This window comes from Lipotes vexillifer, unplaced genomic scaffold (assembly GCF_000442215.2).
Source record: "Lipotes vexillifer unplaced genomic scaffold, Lipotes_vexillifer_v1.1 scaffold1061, whole genome shotgun sequence".
NCBI classification, from domain to species: domain Eukaryota; kingdom Metazoa; phylum Chordata; class Mammalia; order Artiodactyla; family Lipotidae; genus Lipotes; species Lipotes vexillifer.
In genome coordinates, this window is record NW_006789959.1 from 174,216 (window position 1) to 190,378 (window position 16,163).

Sequence of the window (16,163 nt, forward strand, 5' to 3'; positions counted from 1 at the left end):
AAAAAAAAAAAAAAAAAGTTCCTGCTTCCTGTGGGTGACTCTGCATCTTATCCAGCTTCTGGATGTTTGACTACAGGGGGTATTTAGTAACCAAGAGGAAGTTACAGATGCCACCCGCTAAGTATAAAGACTTTCCTGCTGCTATTTGTCTCCTCAGCTTCAGTTCCAGCATGGCCTCTCACTGCCTTGACCTCCTAACCTCCAATGGTCTTGTCCTCCACCCTACCTCAGCTCCCAGTGACCCGGTCTTCGTTGGTAACTGTACACTCTCCTAAACCTCAATTTCAAACATCATTTCTTTCTTCTGGCTCACCCTCAGAATATTCTGACCCCAATCATTCCTCACCTCTGGAAGGTCTTCCAGGTTACTGAGCCTACCACATTCTCACTGCCCATCACCGCCACCACCCTCGTTCTCCGACTTCCTTCCTTGCTGGACTAGGTTCCATTCTCCATCAGTAAAAATCACTTGCTTACTATCTTCAACTCCCCTGCCCTTTTCAATATGGATTTTACTGTATAAGTACGACTTCTAACCTTGGTTAATACTAAATCCCTGCCAAACCCAAGCAGCTGAATAAGCTAGGAAACAAATAAACAAATTACAGTCATGCTGAGTGTTTTTCTTCAAATTTGTGATCATAACCCTCAAATGGACCCTCAGTGCTGCCTGGAAATCCTACTACGTTTCTCTAGTTAATTTTCTCCCAGTCTTTCAATGACTATTTCAAATTACCTCCTCTCTCCTCAAACCTCTAATATCCAGACCTCTTCCTCACTCCTGCTACCTTTGCTTCTTATTTCGGTGAGGAAAAAGAAGCATCACCAGAGAAACTCAACATTCTTCTACCAAGCTGTCCCGCTCACTCTTCCTCCTGTTACAGTGAAAGAAAGGTCTGCAGCCCTATCTTAGTCAACCCCTCAGCTTAATGCCCGGGGTCCTATCCATTCCTGCAGTTGTCCACTCTGTCCTCCATCACTCGTTTCCCTTCTCTGCTCCAGTACTTCCACTTGGACACCTTCAGTCTTATCATCCATTTTAAATGAAACCTCCCTTGACCAGCCCCACCCCCAAACCCATTATGTACCTTCCTTCACAGTAAAACTTCTTGAGTTATTTCTCTTCATTGTCTTCATTTCTCTTGTCCCATTCTCTTTAGAGTTCTCGCCAACTAGGCTTTCATCCACACTATTTGACTGAAATCTCTCTCGCTAAAGTCAATAATGACTGCATAAATACCAAATCCAGTGGCACTTGAAATAGGATATTAACAGGTGCAGTCAGGATGAAGCATTTTAGAAAAGAAAACATGACAAAATCATAGCATCTTTGAAAGTAAGAGATTGATATTACTAATAGTGGTGCAGCCAAAGACCAGACAAGATATATGTGAATTTACTGAAATATAATTTCCTACAGATAGCAAATACGTCAAAGAAAATCTTTAATACTGACAAAATGCTGAGTGGTTACAGAATAAATCATATGTACATTTTAACAGAAAACCTTTAACAGAAAATCCGATCTGTTAATGTATTTCTGAGGTCACCGGAGTGCCCAGAAATCATATCATTTAGTCCTTGAATCACATTTGGTATTTACCACCGCACTGACATAGTGACATACATCAAAGTGTGTATGACAATTTCCAGTGTACAACACAGAAACAATACTGTTTGTTCCGGTGCCTCTGGCTTCATCTACACTTCTGCTGGACTAAAGGAAACACGAGGGAGAAAAGTGCCAGAATGGATAATGCTATGATAACTGGACAAGAAGGCCAGACGGCAAAATGATCTCTTCCAAGGGCAGAAAGAACTCCTTACGGGTTTGTAAAAGAAATGCTTCTTGACACAAAACAGTGACTTAAGAGTGGAGATCATACAGATATAAAATGTTGGAATTGGAAATTTTCTAATAACATTCTTCAAATCCTTATTTTATAGAGAAGGAATTTCATGCCCAAGTAAAAGCCGAGTCATCTACAGAGAAGAGAAGACACCTAGAACTTTTTATACCCTTCCACTCTGCATTCTCCTCTCAAACGGCTATAATCCAATGACAACTGAATTCACATAAACAATTCCAATGTCTCCCCTGAGCTCCAAACTTGCATATTCAGCTGCTTACCTAACGTCATCACTTAGATCTAAAATATCCAACAGGCATCAGAAACTTTAAGTAGCTCAAAGATAACCTTTATTCCCATTGCACCCAAATGTATTGATCACCTAATTTTTCTCATCTGAGTAAACAGCATTACCCAGTTGCACGAGTCTAAAAATCTAGGATTTATCCTTGTTTCTCTCTCACTCGTCTACATAAATAACTGAAAACTTAATTAGTGTTTAGCAACAAAGCTTTGACACGTTTTTTTTTCCCCCAGGTTATGAGGCGAATGCCAGCATCCACGTGAATAGTAACTACTACTTTTTCACCATTTATGGAATAAAACATGCTCTTTGTGAAGTTTCAAAAAATACAAAAGAAATAAATGGGATCTCCTGGAGACCGTTTTGCAAAATATGAATGCACAGAGGGAGTTAACCTACACTTATTTTTTTTAGATATTTGACTCAAGCTGTTTTTATTTAAATAGTCAAATTTGCCGGAGTGGAAAAATCAGCAATAAACATCAAGAAAATCTGCAAACAAAAGTCACAGAAAACCTGCCTGCCAGGTTTGACTTATTTCAGATTTTTAAAGTGAAAAGCTACTTGTTGTTATTTGTAAGTTTCTGACTATTTACTAGGAAATCCAGTGTTGGGACTATGTTGTGTTCTGTGTGTTTTTGAACTACAAATGTGACCATTACAAAGAAGGTATGAGCAAACCCTTTTCTAATTTGTACTGTTGCTGAGTGGCCCCAGCTGCAGGGAGGAGCTGTCTGCTTACTCTCAGTGGGGTGGCAGGGTCTCTCTTTGGTTGAACATCTGGAGGTGATCCCCCAGCAAAGCTGAGCTGTTGCCTTGCTGGCTAGAAAACACAAGAAGAAACATCTGTGTGACAGATAAATGTGTAAGCCTGCGTGAGTCTCGGCTGAGGCCCCATCTGTAAAACACACTGTGTGTCATTCGTCTGACACCAGGTGAGTTACTCTGGTGGGGAACCCAGCTGAGATGAAGGAGATGATGGCTGAGCAGCTTCTTCTATTCCTTTTATCTGTGCTTTTCCTCATCTGTCAGCATGTCTCTGTATTCTCCATGCTACTGTACAGCGATTGTACCAAACACTAAGAATGCTGCAGGCGGTCTATCACCATTTGGGTTTGTAACACACACAGTATACACACTTACACTGGAGAGTTTATAGACCAGATAGCATATGATAATTTATCCAAACTGCTCACAGCTTCAAGTATTGTAACTCAACTCTTGAATTCTTATCAATCCCTGCTAGGGTCATAACTATAGCAAGTCCACAATTTCAGTGTTTGGACTTTGTTATATTATATGATGTTCAACATAATTCCATGTTGAACATCATATAATCTATTGGCAAGTGGTGTAAAAGTCATTAAATAATATTTAAAGGCTGTGCTGCTAATCTTTACACATTGACCCGTTTAAGTCCATCTCTGTGTAAGTTACATTGTTTGATAAAATTCTAGAAACCAACATTTATATTTTTAACTTTAGCCACAGAAATCCTTCATGTCCCCACAAATATCTTTAGATATGGAATATCAAACTAAGAACGGAGTATATAAGGAGTAAATCTGTTTCTGATAGACATCTGATTTTCTGAAATTGCCAACAAACCATTCAGCACAAGTGTTTGAATTAAACCATGCAAAATGACCTTCAACCCTATTCATCACTTTCTTATTTTGCCTCAGATTTTAAGACAGATTTTACTTGGGGAATGGCAATAGCATAAGTTTTTTTTTTTCTTTTAAATAAATGTAAAATACTTCTTTTGGAAAATAAAACCCTTCCCTTAAGCTCCAAGGAAACTAGATTTAAAAATAATGATAAAATTCTGCCTCAATTCACAAATAGATTAGGTATGTACCAACTGTTCTCAAAAACAACCAGAGCTTGGAGGGCTTTCAAATCAAGAGGTCTACTTAGAGAAGAACTCCGACTCAAGCCAAAATACTACATGTCATTTTGCTTCTGTGCATTTTAGGGAAATAACCAGCAGAAGCAAAGTTAAATAACAAGAGAGAAAGATTTTCTAAGTACTGGTCCATTATTCACATAAGTTAAAACTCTAAACTGAAAAACACCCTTTCTTGCCAATACTGAAGAGATATAAAATTAATCTAGGGATCAAATGAATTCTTAATAAAAATGAGTTTATTTTTATAATGCTAAATGACTATCCAAAACAATGCCAGCAATTAAAATATCCTTCCTTCGGCTCTCAAAACATCCTAATATTCCAATAACTCAATTATGTGTTCACTTCCAGAAAGGAGACTGAAAATTTCCTCCTCCCGGCTAGTTAGAGAAAGTTACCCACTCTTTCATTCATTCAACAAATTTTTACTGAGCACTTGCTATAGCCCAGGACCTGCGAAGAAAGCGGTCAATCAGGCAAGACTTTGTCTCTCAGGGGGAAATAATAAATAAGTAACTGAAGATTGGAACTAAATGTGATAGGGAATAATGGGGGAAGGAGTGGGTGTCTGTGTCCAGTTTGGATGGGCAAGGAAGGCCGTTCTGAAGAGCTGAGGTTTGAGCTGAGAGAGACTCCAATACCAAGGTCGAATCATAAGAACACCTGGAGGTCGAACATTCCACACAGAACTGTGACTCGCAGTTCGTTCCAGGAGATGGAAGGAGACTCCTCACAGACTGGAGAGAAGGCCAATGTGGTGGGAGCTCAGCGAGTAAGGGTAGGGAGTCGGAGATAAGGTCAGTGAGGGGGCAAGAGCCTGTGGGCCATGAAAAGATATTTGGATTTTATCCAACAAACAATAAGGAGCAACTGGGGAGTTTTTAGGAAGCCCTTGACATGATTTGATTTGCATTTGTAAATGATCTCTCTGGCTGCTACAGACGATTGGATTTAGGTGGGGAAAAGTGGAAACAGGAAGACTAGCCTTTCAGAACATAAAATCCTCAGCAAGAGAGTGTAACAAGACTGGTAGGGGTTTTTCTTAACTAGAACACAAATGAGCTATTTTTCCTTCTTTTAGAGCGCTGTGTAATTTTATGTCCTTTTATATTACATAATAGGATTTTTCCCTGATAATCTCCTTCCTGATCTTCAGTTGACAGTGCATTTTCTTTTAAAGTTTTATTTTTTCCTTCTTTAAGGGTAATGAAGAGAGGCACAGTGAGGAAAGGCATGCTTATTTTCTTTGCTAACTCTTGGTGATTTTGGACTGTGTCTCAGAATAGACAAGATCTCAAAGCCAGGGAGCTCCTGATCACTTGCCTCATAAACATCTCCCTTTCTCCCCTCAATCCCTTGCTTGGGTAAACTGGATAGCAGTGCAAGCGATACTTCAAAAAGACAACCAAGAGTAAACCCCAGACAATAATTGCCACATGGAAAAGTGGGCCCAGGGTAGCCAGACTTTTCAATTTTTCAGGCAATGCCAGAAATCCAGATTTGTATTTGAAATGATTGACCAAAAACTTGAATGCTTTTTAAGACACCAGGCAGGCCAAAGACATCAGTTCAATGGAATGGATCCAGTCCATAGACTATCAGCTTGTGACCTTGGCAAAGAATCCCTTACGTCTCTTCTTGCTTGAACATTTTATGGTTTAAATCATTTAGGGCTGATGTCTGCATGCTCTTAAAATACACCATCCTTCATACTTGTGATTCGTTTTATGTTCCCTACATGGTCAAAAATTCAAGTACTTTGCCAGGGGTTGGAGGTAGGAGTAAGGATTGACTACAAAAGAGCAACACAGGGGAATTTTGGAAGTTGAGGGAATTGTTCTATATCTTGATTGCAGTAATTATATGACGATATACATTTGTCAAAACTCATTCAACTGTGCAGCAAAAGGAATAAATTTTACAGTGTGTGAATTATACCTCAATAAAAAATTCAATAACTAACCATAATATTGTTCCAAAGAGAAAACAAGGTCAGCTTCATGATGAATACAAAGATGCAAGGAAGAGCTGGAACAAAATTTCGTGGTTTGGTTTACAACAAAGTAGCCTGATGCAATATTGAGGCAAGTGAAAAATGTGTGTCTTAGAAATATTCTACACTTCCAGAAAGCCATTTGCATTAACATAACTGGGAAGATATAACTCTTAGTGCTATATAAGAATATAAATACTGTGTTAAATGGAAGGATTTCTTACTATGTTTACAAAGCACTTTCAGTACATCCTCTCATGTAATTCTCACTATAAACCTCTAAAGTGTGCAGATTAGAGCATTAGTGGAAAAAGAGGTTTGACGCTTTGGCCAAAATCGCAAAACAAATAAATAAGTGTGCAGGGCATCAGAAACTTCTCTTGGAAAGGCTACCCAGCATTCTAGATTTTGCAGTTCACATGAACTATGCATTCTGTAGAACTATCTTTGATTAAAATTATCTATTTGCAGGTCTATGAGCCATTCAAGGGGAAAAACATGCTTTCTCTGTTTTCACTTCCAGGTCGCAGCAAAATAGCTGCTAATAAATCTTTGTGGAACACCAATTATTCCATGCCAGGAAATTATCTTTTAGAAGTGAGTTTTTATTGCTGGTTGATACAACTAAGTTGATAGCAAGAGAGTAACGGTATATTTAGGACATGGGAGCAGAGCCCTGGATGCAATTCTGCCTGAAGGAATGGGAATACTCCAGACTGTATGACATTTCAGGGTCACTATAATCCCTCAGTCTTCATAAATATTTAGAGAAAGAGCAGAAAGATACAGAGGAAAAAACCCCTAAAATCAGGAACTTATAAGCAACCAAAATCTGTAACAAAGAGACTGCTACACATCGGTGGTTTTCATGTCCACAAATCACTTAGTTATATTAAAAATTCCTTAGTAAGACTTAATTATTTCATTCTGTCAAATGAAACTATTTGTCAAGGTTGGGAAACAACCGAATTATTTAGCTTCCCTCTCCTTTTGAACTCCTGGAATCAACATCAGTCAAACCACTCACATGGCCTAACTCCCCAGATACTTTTCTTTCCCCTATTTTCTTACCTCATAGTCATGTCCAACTATTGTTTTTCTCATTCAATAAAAGCGTCTCTGACTAGATTAACAGTGCAGAGTGAAAGGGAAAGGTCGAGGTCCTTCCCTTGGTCTTCAAGTTATGAAAGCAGCCCTGGGAACGTTTATGAATGTTACACATTAATCCACTGAAATGGTCATTTAGTTTCTTTTCCAAACACAGGATTTCATCACATCTAATAATAAAGCAACAAGCCATTTTCTGTATATTATAAACCATCAACTTGTAATTATATAGTGAAATGCTTCTATATGAATTCTCTATGATGATGTAAGCCGGTATTGCAGCATAAGTAGTTTTTTTTTTTTTTTTTTTTTTTTGAAGCCCAGTACATTCCTACAAGGATCTATTTACATTGGGCTAATCATGTCGAAATAGCATCTATTTAAGGGTAAAGTCAAAGTTTCTTTTATAAACCTCTATAGATAGATAAATAATCTAGGAGGCTTTTTACTGTTATAAAATTAAGACTGCCTTTCAATGCCTGCTAAAGTTTTTGGACATACTATCCATCTAATGGGCAAAATGTAATCCTAAATTGGTGATTAAAGACTCTGCATGGAAACAAGCTGTCAAATGGATAGAGAGAAATTAAACCTGACAACAGTAATGCCTACTTTCCTAAATGAAAGCCCAGTTCAAGTTTCTACTCATCCATTTTTCAAAACTTAAAACAAGGCATTTTCCAAACCACCCATAGATGAGATGCCAACATTTGCATTTCACTTGAACTTGATGAAGTCAGTTGACTTTCAGCTTCAGGCTTGCTCAGAACTCCTGTGAGAAGATGTTTGCCCAGTCTAAAAAATATGGCAATGTTACAACACAGAAGAAAGGAATGAAGTGTGGCCTGGCTGTAGTTGGCTCTGTACTGCATTCACACTGCATTGCTGGAAAGTCAACAGGATATCTGAAAGTCCCACCATTGGGTCCATATAAAAAGACATCCAAATGAATAAGTGGATGGAGGGCAATGAGTGGAGAACTGGGAAGCAAGGTCAGGAAATGGGATTTCTCCTTCCTGGCAAATCCAAACAAATACCTAAAAAATAAGATAACCCTCCTTTTTTTTTGTTTGTTTGCCTTGTTTCTTATTGTAAGTTTCCTACTTTTTGGCAAAAATAAAATTAGGAAAATCTTGTCTCCTGCTTAGTGATAAAAGCACAATTGAAATCATAAGCCTAAGTTTATGTTAAGGACAGGTTTTTGTGTCATACAACCTATGTTGGAATCCCAGCTCTGTCAACTACTAACCTAACCTAACCACCTCAGTCAGCTTACTTAAGCCCTTTTAAATTAACTTTCTTGATAGTAAACAAAAAAAAGTGTGCTTATAGTTTGAGGAGATGATACAAATAAGAATGCTAGCATGGTGTCCCAGCTCATAGAAGATCCTACACATAAAAGAGAGCTGGCATCATTTAAATGATCCTATCCCTAAGGTCCCTATGGGAAAGGGTCTGGAAAGATGCGTGTTGTATAAAAGATGGGGAGGAAAAGATACATTAGGAGAAATAGGTGTAGCAAAAAAGCAGAAATCGGTACCTGGTCCTTATCTAATTATCCTTAAAATATTAATCTTCTTACAAGTAAGGCATGGATAGAAATACCCTTATTAAAATAAACTAATATGAAGTGTGACTTCAAAATATATAAACTCTGGAGATTGTAACTGTCTGTATAATTGTTGTTCAAATTAATTTCCTTGGGAAAATATACACTTTGCTTAATAGTGCACAAAACAGTTATATTTTAGTGCTGCCTTCAGGGATGCTTTATAAGGAAAAATACACACACACACACACACACACACACACACACACACACACACACACAACCATGCTATGTTTGTATGTGACCACAGGCATGAAAGAATATTCTCCCCTGAGTCGCTCTGGATGGATTGTTGGGGACAAGGAGTGGGTATGAATCATGAGGGGTTATGGAGAAAATGTAACATTTATGTTAGAAAATTGTGTCAAGAAAAGGAATACAATAGATACTGCTCAAATAAAGGGTCAAATTCTCTTCCAAAACTGATGAAAGCTCCCCATTAGCTCCGTGCCAGCATTTGAGCTTAACTATATTCATGCCTTGCTTGTCAGACATAAAATCTACCTGTTTTAATAAGGGCAATGTAGGACATCTGCCCACCCTCCCCTTTACTGCTCTTGTCTTAGATATATTTTTATTATGATAAAATAGCACTCATGTCAAAATGCCTAAGTATCATAGCAATAAATATATAATAAATACTTATATCTAGAGTGAACCTTGACACATATAAGATATCATCTCATGATTTATGTGGGTTTTTTTTTAAGTGTTGGCTGATATCCAGTCATAGGAATGCATAAGGTATTTATCACAGAGCATTTTACAAAGAAAGAAAGAGAGGGAGAGAGGGGGGAAGAGAAACAGAGAAAGAGGCAGGGAAGGAAAGAGAGAGAGACAGAGAACGAAAGAGAGAGAGAGAGAGAGAAGGGAGAGGAAAAGATGTAAAAAGGACAAGATAATCCTGAGAAGAACTAAACAAGTCTCAAATCTTGTTTCCTCAAAGAAAACAATTTCCTTCCTCATGTCCCCTATCCTAATACTTAAAACATTGTATTGTATTACTGTTTACTGGAATATTTCAGTCCCCTGCTCCCCATATGGTAAGCTCCATGAGGATAATGAATGTTTTCTTAGTGCCTAAAATAGTGTCTGGTACCAAGTAAGAATTCAGTAATGATTTGCTAAACGGATACTTGCATAGATTATTTATAAATAAGTATTGAATGAAGAAATAATTTTAAAATTTCTTCTCATATGGATTTGATGGAATGAATATGAAAAATATAGGTATTAGAAAAGTTATTAAAATTCTAGTTAAAACAGAAACAATTAGGCATCAACCAATGCTATTCTATTAATACTATAACTGAGAAATAATTCAAAGAATAATGTTGTCATTTGGAAGGGGACAGAGATCTGTCAAATTATCTCACAACAAAAATGCCTGAATATACTTCGGAAAATTTCTGTATATCATTCAGAGAGTGATGTGACTAGAGATCTACCCTTCTGGTAATTAGGCAGTGGTCAGAATACTCCTTCAAAAATCATAAAAACGTCCAAGTAACTGTGGTATTTTGTTTTCATCATAGTTTTTACCAGAAAATCTGTGGCAATATTTAAACTTGAAAACGGTTCAGAAGAAAATTATCAATACCCTCCTATATTTTTGTTTGCTATTTTGTATTTACAAGGAAAAGTCTGTTTTAGAAACCATATTTTTCTAATAAAAAAATCAAAAGATACTGGCAAAAGCAACAGTTTTCTTTTGAAATCCTCATATTAAAAAACTCTTGTTTTTTTTGAAACATGAAGGTAGTATATATTAGTAATATAAATTGTTTAAATGCATTTCTGAATTTTTTAAATGTCTCAAAAAAAAATCAAAGAACAAATGTTGTAAGCCGTGATTTTCTATGGTTAAGCTTCTCAAAGCTCTTTCAGTGAAAACAGAATATACAAACTGATAAGCAGAGATAAATCATCCTGACATTTTTCATTCATTTTTCAAGCTTGCCCCATTATTTACTGGTAGATACAGCAATACGAATGCTACATAAACCCATTCCTGGGGTATTTCTGCTAAGCTATTAAGCACTTACAACATAATTACATGAGGCTTAACATCTTACCACACACAAATTTCCCATGTAAATGTCATTAAAGTATCAGGTAACAGGTAGGTAAATTGTTTAGTATGATTAATAACATTGACATTGTATAGTTATAACAAGCATGAATGACTGCTTTCATAAATGCAGTCAAATAATAGCAAGATATGAGAAAGTTTTTAAAATTTAATAAGTCAATCATTGTATAAACTATTCTGAAAAGTATAGATTTGCTTCTAATTCTTCTAAAGATTTTTAGCAAATCAAATAAATCATTAAAAATTTCATACCAGGAAGCCCAATCATTATTTAATATGATGTAAGTTTAGAGATAAACCTACTTATTTTTTCTTTCTTCTCACTCCATTTTTCCTCAAAATTCCTAAATTCCTCAAAAAAGAACCATAAAGAAAAGCTGAGGGAATAAAAGGAAAAGACATTTTAAAATATGTCATCTGCACACCTATGTCTTCATGTGTGCCTATATTTCCTGTTGGAATAAGTATCTCAAGAGTAAGAACCATGCTTTTATGATGCCAACTATTTGGCTCCAATTTGAATGGATTCAGTAAAGGTTCTTCCATGATAATAGGGAAAAAATGACATATATTAAGGTTTCTGTGGTTATTTCTCATTAATGGTTATTCTAAGTGGCTAGAGTACACATAAATATATTATTATATAGAAACCTGTTATCTTTTGGCATCTAAGTGTGGCCTTCTCCTAATGTGAACTAAATGTTTTCATTACCTCATGGGGGAGGGTGAACAGTAGCAATTCATTTATTAATGGTTCTATTGTGAATACCACGGAACAGGATGGAGTTCAAGATTTATTTAACAAGATTCTTCTCTATTTCCTTAGACAATTGAGGGCAAGTGAAATATTTTCAAATCTGGAGAATACCCAGTGTGCATATGCCATCCTGATGAAACATATGGAATATATACATGGAGAAAAGCCAAGCAGAGACCTGCTTGAGTAATCTAAACACCCAAGTTGAGAGAGGTTAATATATAAAGATCAGCTTTGTACTTTGAAGTTTTCTGGGCTTCATTTTGCCTAATTAAGACAAGATTTAATAATCAAACCACTGTACAAACATGTACCTAAAAGTATAGGTTTGTTTCTAATTTGGGGAAGAATTCTTAACAGATTCCAAGGAATCAGCTCCACATGGGAGGAGGTCTCTGATAAGATTTGCTTTTCTCATTGCTAAAATGCAAATGCCTGCTTTCCATCTTAGTTTCTTCCATGTGACTGAGGTTAGCATCTGCCTGTCAAAATCTCCACTGTGATACTAATATACAAAGATTCTGATATTAACAAACCATCTGAGTGTGAAGCAGTGGCAACTCTAGGTCATAAAAAATGTATTCCAAAGTATTCTTAAAGGTATTCATAGAAATCATCTGTAGATGATGATTTCAAAGGGATCAATTTACCTAATTTACCTATAATAGAACATGCACATCCACATTTCTAGGAAATAGAACCGAGTAGCAGAAAGTATACTTACAATCCAATACTACTTTGCTAAATGAACTTAATTCCAGATCAAAATATTGTGAGGTGAAAAGTAGAATTCCCAGTCCTTCCTCTCACACTGGACAATGTTTCAAGAATACCTGGTAGTTTTAAGTAGTGCTAAGATACCACAAAGCAAACAAACCAACGTAACTCTACCATAAGATAGTAAACATGCAGAATAACATTCAAGACAAGGAGTATTATATGCCATTATACAAGAAGGAAGTTGGTTCTCCTCTGTTTGTACCCAAAACAATTTGATAAATTTAGAGAAATGCTGTAGCAATAAAACAGGCATTAATGTGATGATATAGAAAGAGTCTGAAATATAGTGAAATACAATCTGCAGTACGGCAAACGATAACAGGAGAGGCAGATGGCACAGCCAACTACCCTGAACCCCAATATACACACATACACGTCATCTTTGAATGCTGCAAAGGGTTGGACTGGGAGAATTTGTGTTCAGTATTGTGGTCTTCAGCCCATGCTCCCTTCATGGCTCTGCCTTGTTAAGATGGAGGCCAGGGCTTCCCTGGTGGCGCAGTGGTTGAGAGTCCACCTGCCAATGCAGGGGACACGGGGTCGTGCCCCGGTCTGGGAAGGTCCCACATGCCGCGGAGCGGCTGGGCCCATGAGCCATGGCCGCTGAGCCTGCGAGTCTAAGATGCAGGCCAAAGAGGAGAGAAAGTCTCTAATCCCACCTGCAATAAGGTGAGCACATGATAAACACCCCCTTCTCTTGCTATTAGAAAGATGATTAGACCTTCTCCCATGAGATTTTGTTTTGTTTATATCACAATACAATAAAGCATTTAAATACTATTTCAATTTTTAGCTATCCATTTATCAGTAAACAGGAGATTGTTTCTCAATATAATGTCTCTACAAGATATCTGGAGGTGATACAGTAACAAAAGATAATAGAAAGAATTTTGATATTCAGGACCTTTCATTCTCCAGAAATGAGAGGATTCTACTTTGTAAGGCTACCATAGCAGAGAGTAGTGGCAAAACTGTACAGAACGGTTCTGCTTACAAGTTCATTGAAAATGCTTTGCTGGCCCGCCTGATACCATTATTTTAGAATGACTGTGGTTGCCTCAGCAGGAGGGCTCCTGAGGATGTGCTGTGATTCAGGCATTTGCTGTCCATTTCAGCTACAATAAGGCTGCCAGAAAGAAACTACCACAAGTTTCTGAGACACTGCTTCAACACTGACTGGAATAAAGTAGGGCATATTAAAAATAAATATAACACGCATACATAGAAGTTGCTGAGAAATACCTAACTGGCCGACCTTGGCATAGCTGCTAGCACCTGTGCAAACTTCAACTCTGCCTCACACCTTTACTACAATAACAAAAAAAGGGGCTCTGCACACATGTGCCTGTATGTGCTTCTGTATTAAGACAGGTACCCAATCATAAAAGACTTTCTAATCTAGGACCTCAATTTTGCTACAAATGTCCTACGCATGTAGTGATGGAGAAAACAGTGATAATGTGATGGTGCCCTTGAGCCCTGACAGCGGGGCCAGGAGGGCAGTCTCCATTTGGCTGTGATGGATACCAACATTCTCTCTTGTATGCACACATCAGTGAAGAAAACCCCAATTTCCACACCAGTGGTTATGGCATGTTGACGTGGCTTGGGGACTTACCTTGTTCATGTGGATCTGCTGCTGGTATTGCTTCTGCTTCTCCAAGAATTGCTGGTGCTGCTGCTGAATGACCAGCTGAGCCAATGTGCTCTGAGGCAAAGGTGCAGACTGGGTTCGATTCAAGGGTCTGTGACGGGGTAATTTGTGGGTACCTCTAATGCCAGGTGAAATTCTCTCTTTCGTTGCCAAGGGAGACTGAGGATGTAAGGGAACTCCACCTGAAAAAAAAATATATGTACATGTATATATGTACACACACACACACACACACACACACACACATACACAATTTAAGAAAGCTATAGAAAATAGCTATGGGATAAGTTTTACGAAAAGTAGTATACTACCGGGCAAATATCAGGAGGCTAGGTTGGGTGGGGTGAAGGCAAAAGTGCCAAAGCATTGGGCAGATATGCATCTGATCAATGACTCACCAGTAGTCCACTCTGGTATGTATGACTGTTAAATAAGGTGAGTATTTTTTTCATGGATCTAGAGGAATAAATAAAGACAACAGTCTTTCCACAGTAGTAGGTATCAGGGAGACCTATGTATGACACTGTGAATCTTTACTAGGTCTTGAGTTAAAGAGACATTACACTGAATTGTTGATAAAATGAAAGCCCTAAAATAACCTGCAAATGGTGCCGTTATGAATTACCAGCCACAAGAAGCTTTTGCTGTCGCATCTGTTCTTTCAATAATAAATGCTGCAGGAGAGCTTGGTGGCTGCTGTTGGGCTTTCCCTCCAAAGTGACATGGGGATGGCTTGAAGATGCCGGGATGCTGCCCCCATACTGCCCAGGCAGAGGAACGCCTTGCCTGAGTGTCTGGGTCTCACACTTCTGTTTCTCTTTGAGCGAATTTGAAGCCTGTGTCAAGAAATAATACAGATGTTAATCCGCTTTCATCCATATGGGTCACTAGGTCTATAAATCATTAGATTAGTTTCTTATTCCATAATTCCCACCCCCCCTAACCCCCGACCAAAAAGCCCTACCTTATCCAATGGCTGAGTAGGGAAAATGGATAACACCATGTCTTGTGAACTAAGTGAACTAACAAAGGAGAAACAAAAATAGAGCTGAAGCACTGGAGACAATTTAGTATTGGGTATCATTATACGGAACCCAAAATAAAACGTTTTTTAACATTAAAAATCATGCTAAGTTCAGGCTTAATAACTGGGACAGTTATTTCTAAAATAGTTTAACATACTGCTGTAGTAAAAGGTATATTAGAAAAGTAAAATTTATTCAAATCGCTGAGCTAATGGCTATACAATAGGGATTAAGAAGCTAGAGATAAAAAGATCCGTAGTTTTGGAGCTTCAAGCAGAAGGAACAATTCACCCTTTCTCTATACGTCCTCTAATACGTTCACAGAGCTGTGGGTTTCCAGTATTTAATTTTTAAAATAAAATTCTTGAGATAAGTCAATGAAAGGTTATATAAAATATGCAGGAATTTGATTTAAACATGTATCTTATATTAATTCATAACAGATTCCCAAATCTTTAAATATTGAAAATGACACTCCAGATACTTTTGTTTAATAAAATAAACTACAAGTGAAATTAGATATCAAATAAAAATGCTATTAAGAACTTGAAATATATGATAACACAGTAATAAGGCAATAATATTTATATCATCAACAGTAATAATGAATTCTCCTATTCAAAGAACTTAATGAATGGTGGTCATTTTGGTATTACAAAAGCAGAGGTCTAATACCTCAAAATTATGTGGCATGTTTCTTTTCAAAACTCATGTTTCATCTTTCAAAATTGCTGTGTACCAGGGAAGCAAAGCAATTTTCAGTGACGGAGAAATTGAAGGACAAAGAGGTAAATGGTTTGTCTTAGTCACACAGTGAGTCAATGCAATGTTTAATCTAGAAGTGATTCCTTCTCCTGGCCTCTTTTCCTTAAAATTTACCACTGCTCAGTGGGGAACTAGAATATTAGAGATCCCTTTGCCAACGCAATGCTAAGCTTGAAAAATTAATTGTGATGGCCTCATCCACACCAAAATGGAAGCAAAGAAAAATGAAACTTCAATCCAAACCACACTGGTTTATTCATCCAAAGGTACCAAATTGTATTACCATTGAAACATTAAATGGTCTGGTTTTTAGTA

At 37.4% G+C, this 16,163-nt stretch overlaps 1 protein-coding gene across 9 annotated transcripts in view; it reads right to left on the reverse strand.

The window, feature by feature from the left end:
* Positions 1 to 16,163, reverse strand: part of HDAC9 (histone deacetylase 9) — a 186,164-nt gene that overhangs the window by 3,869 nt on the left and 166,132 nt on the right. For all 9 annotated transcript variants that reach the window (XM_007463052.1, XM_007463053.1, XM_007463050.1 and 6 more), the window contains 2 exons: positions 14,684 to 14,894; positions 14,023 to 14,240 (listed from right to left, as the gene is read on the reverse strand). In XM_007463052.1, the coding sequence (XP_007463114.1) occupies positions 14,023 to 14,240; positions 14,684 to 14,894 (429 nt within the window). The remainder of the gene's footprint in view (positions 1 to 14,022; positions 14,241 to 14,683; positions 14,895 to 16,163) is intronic.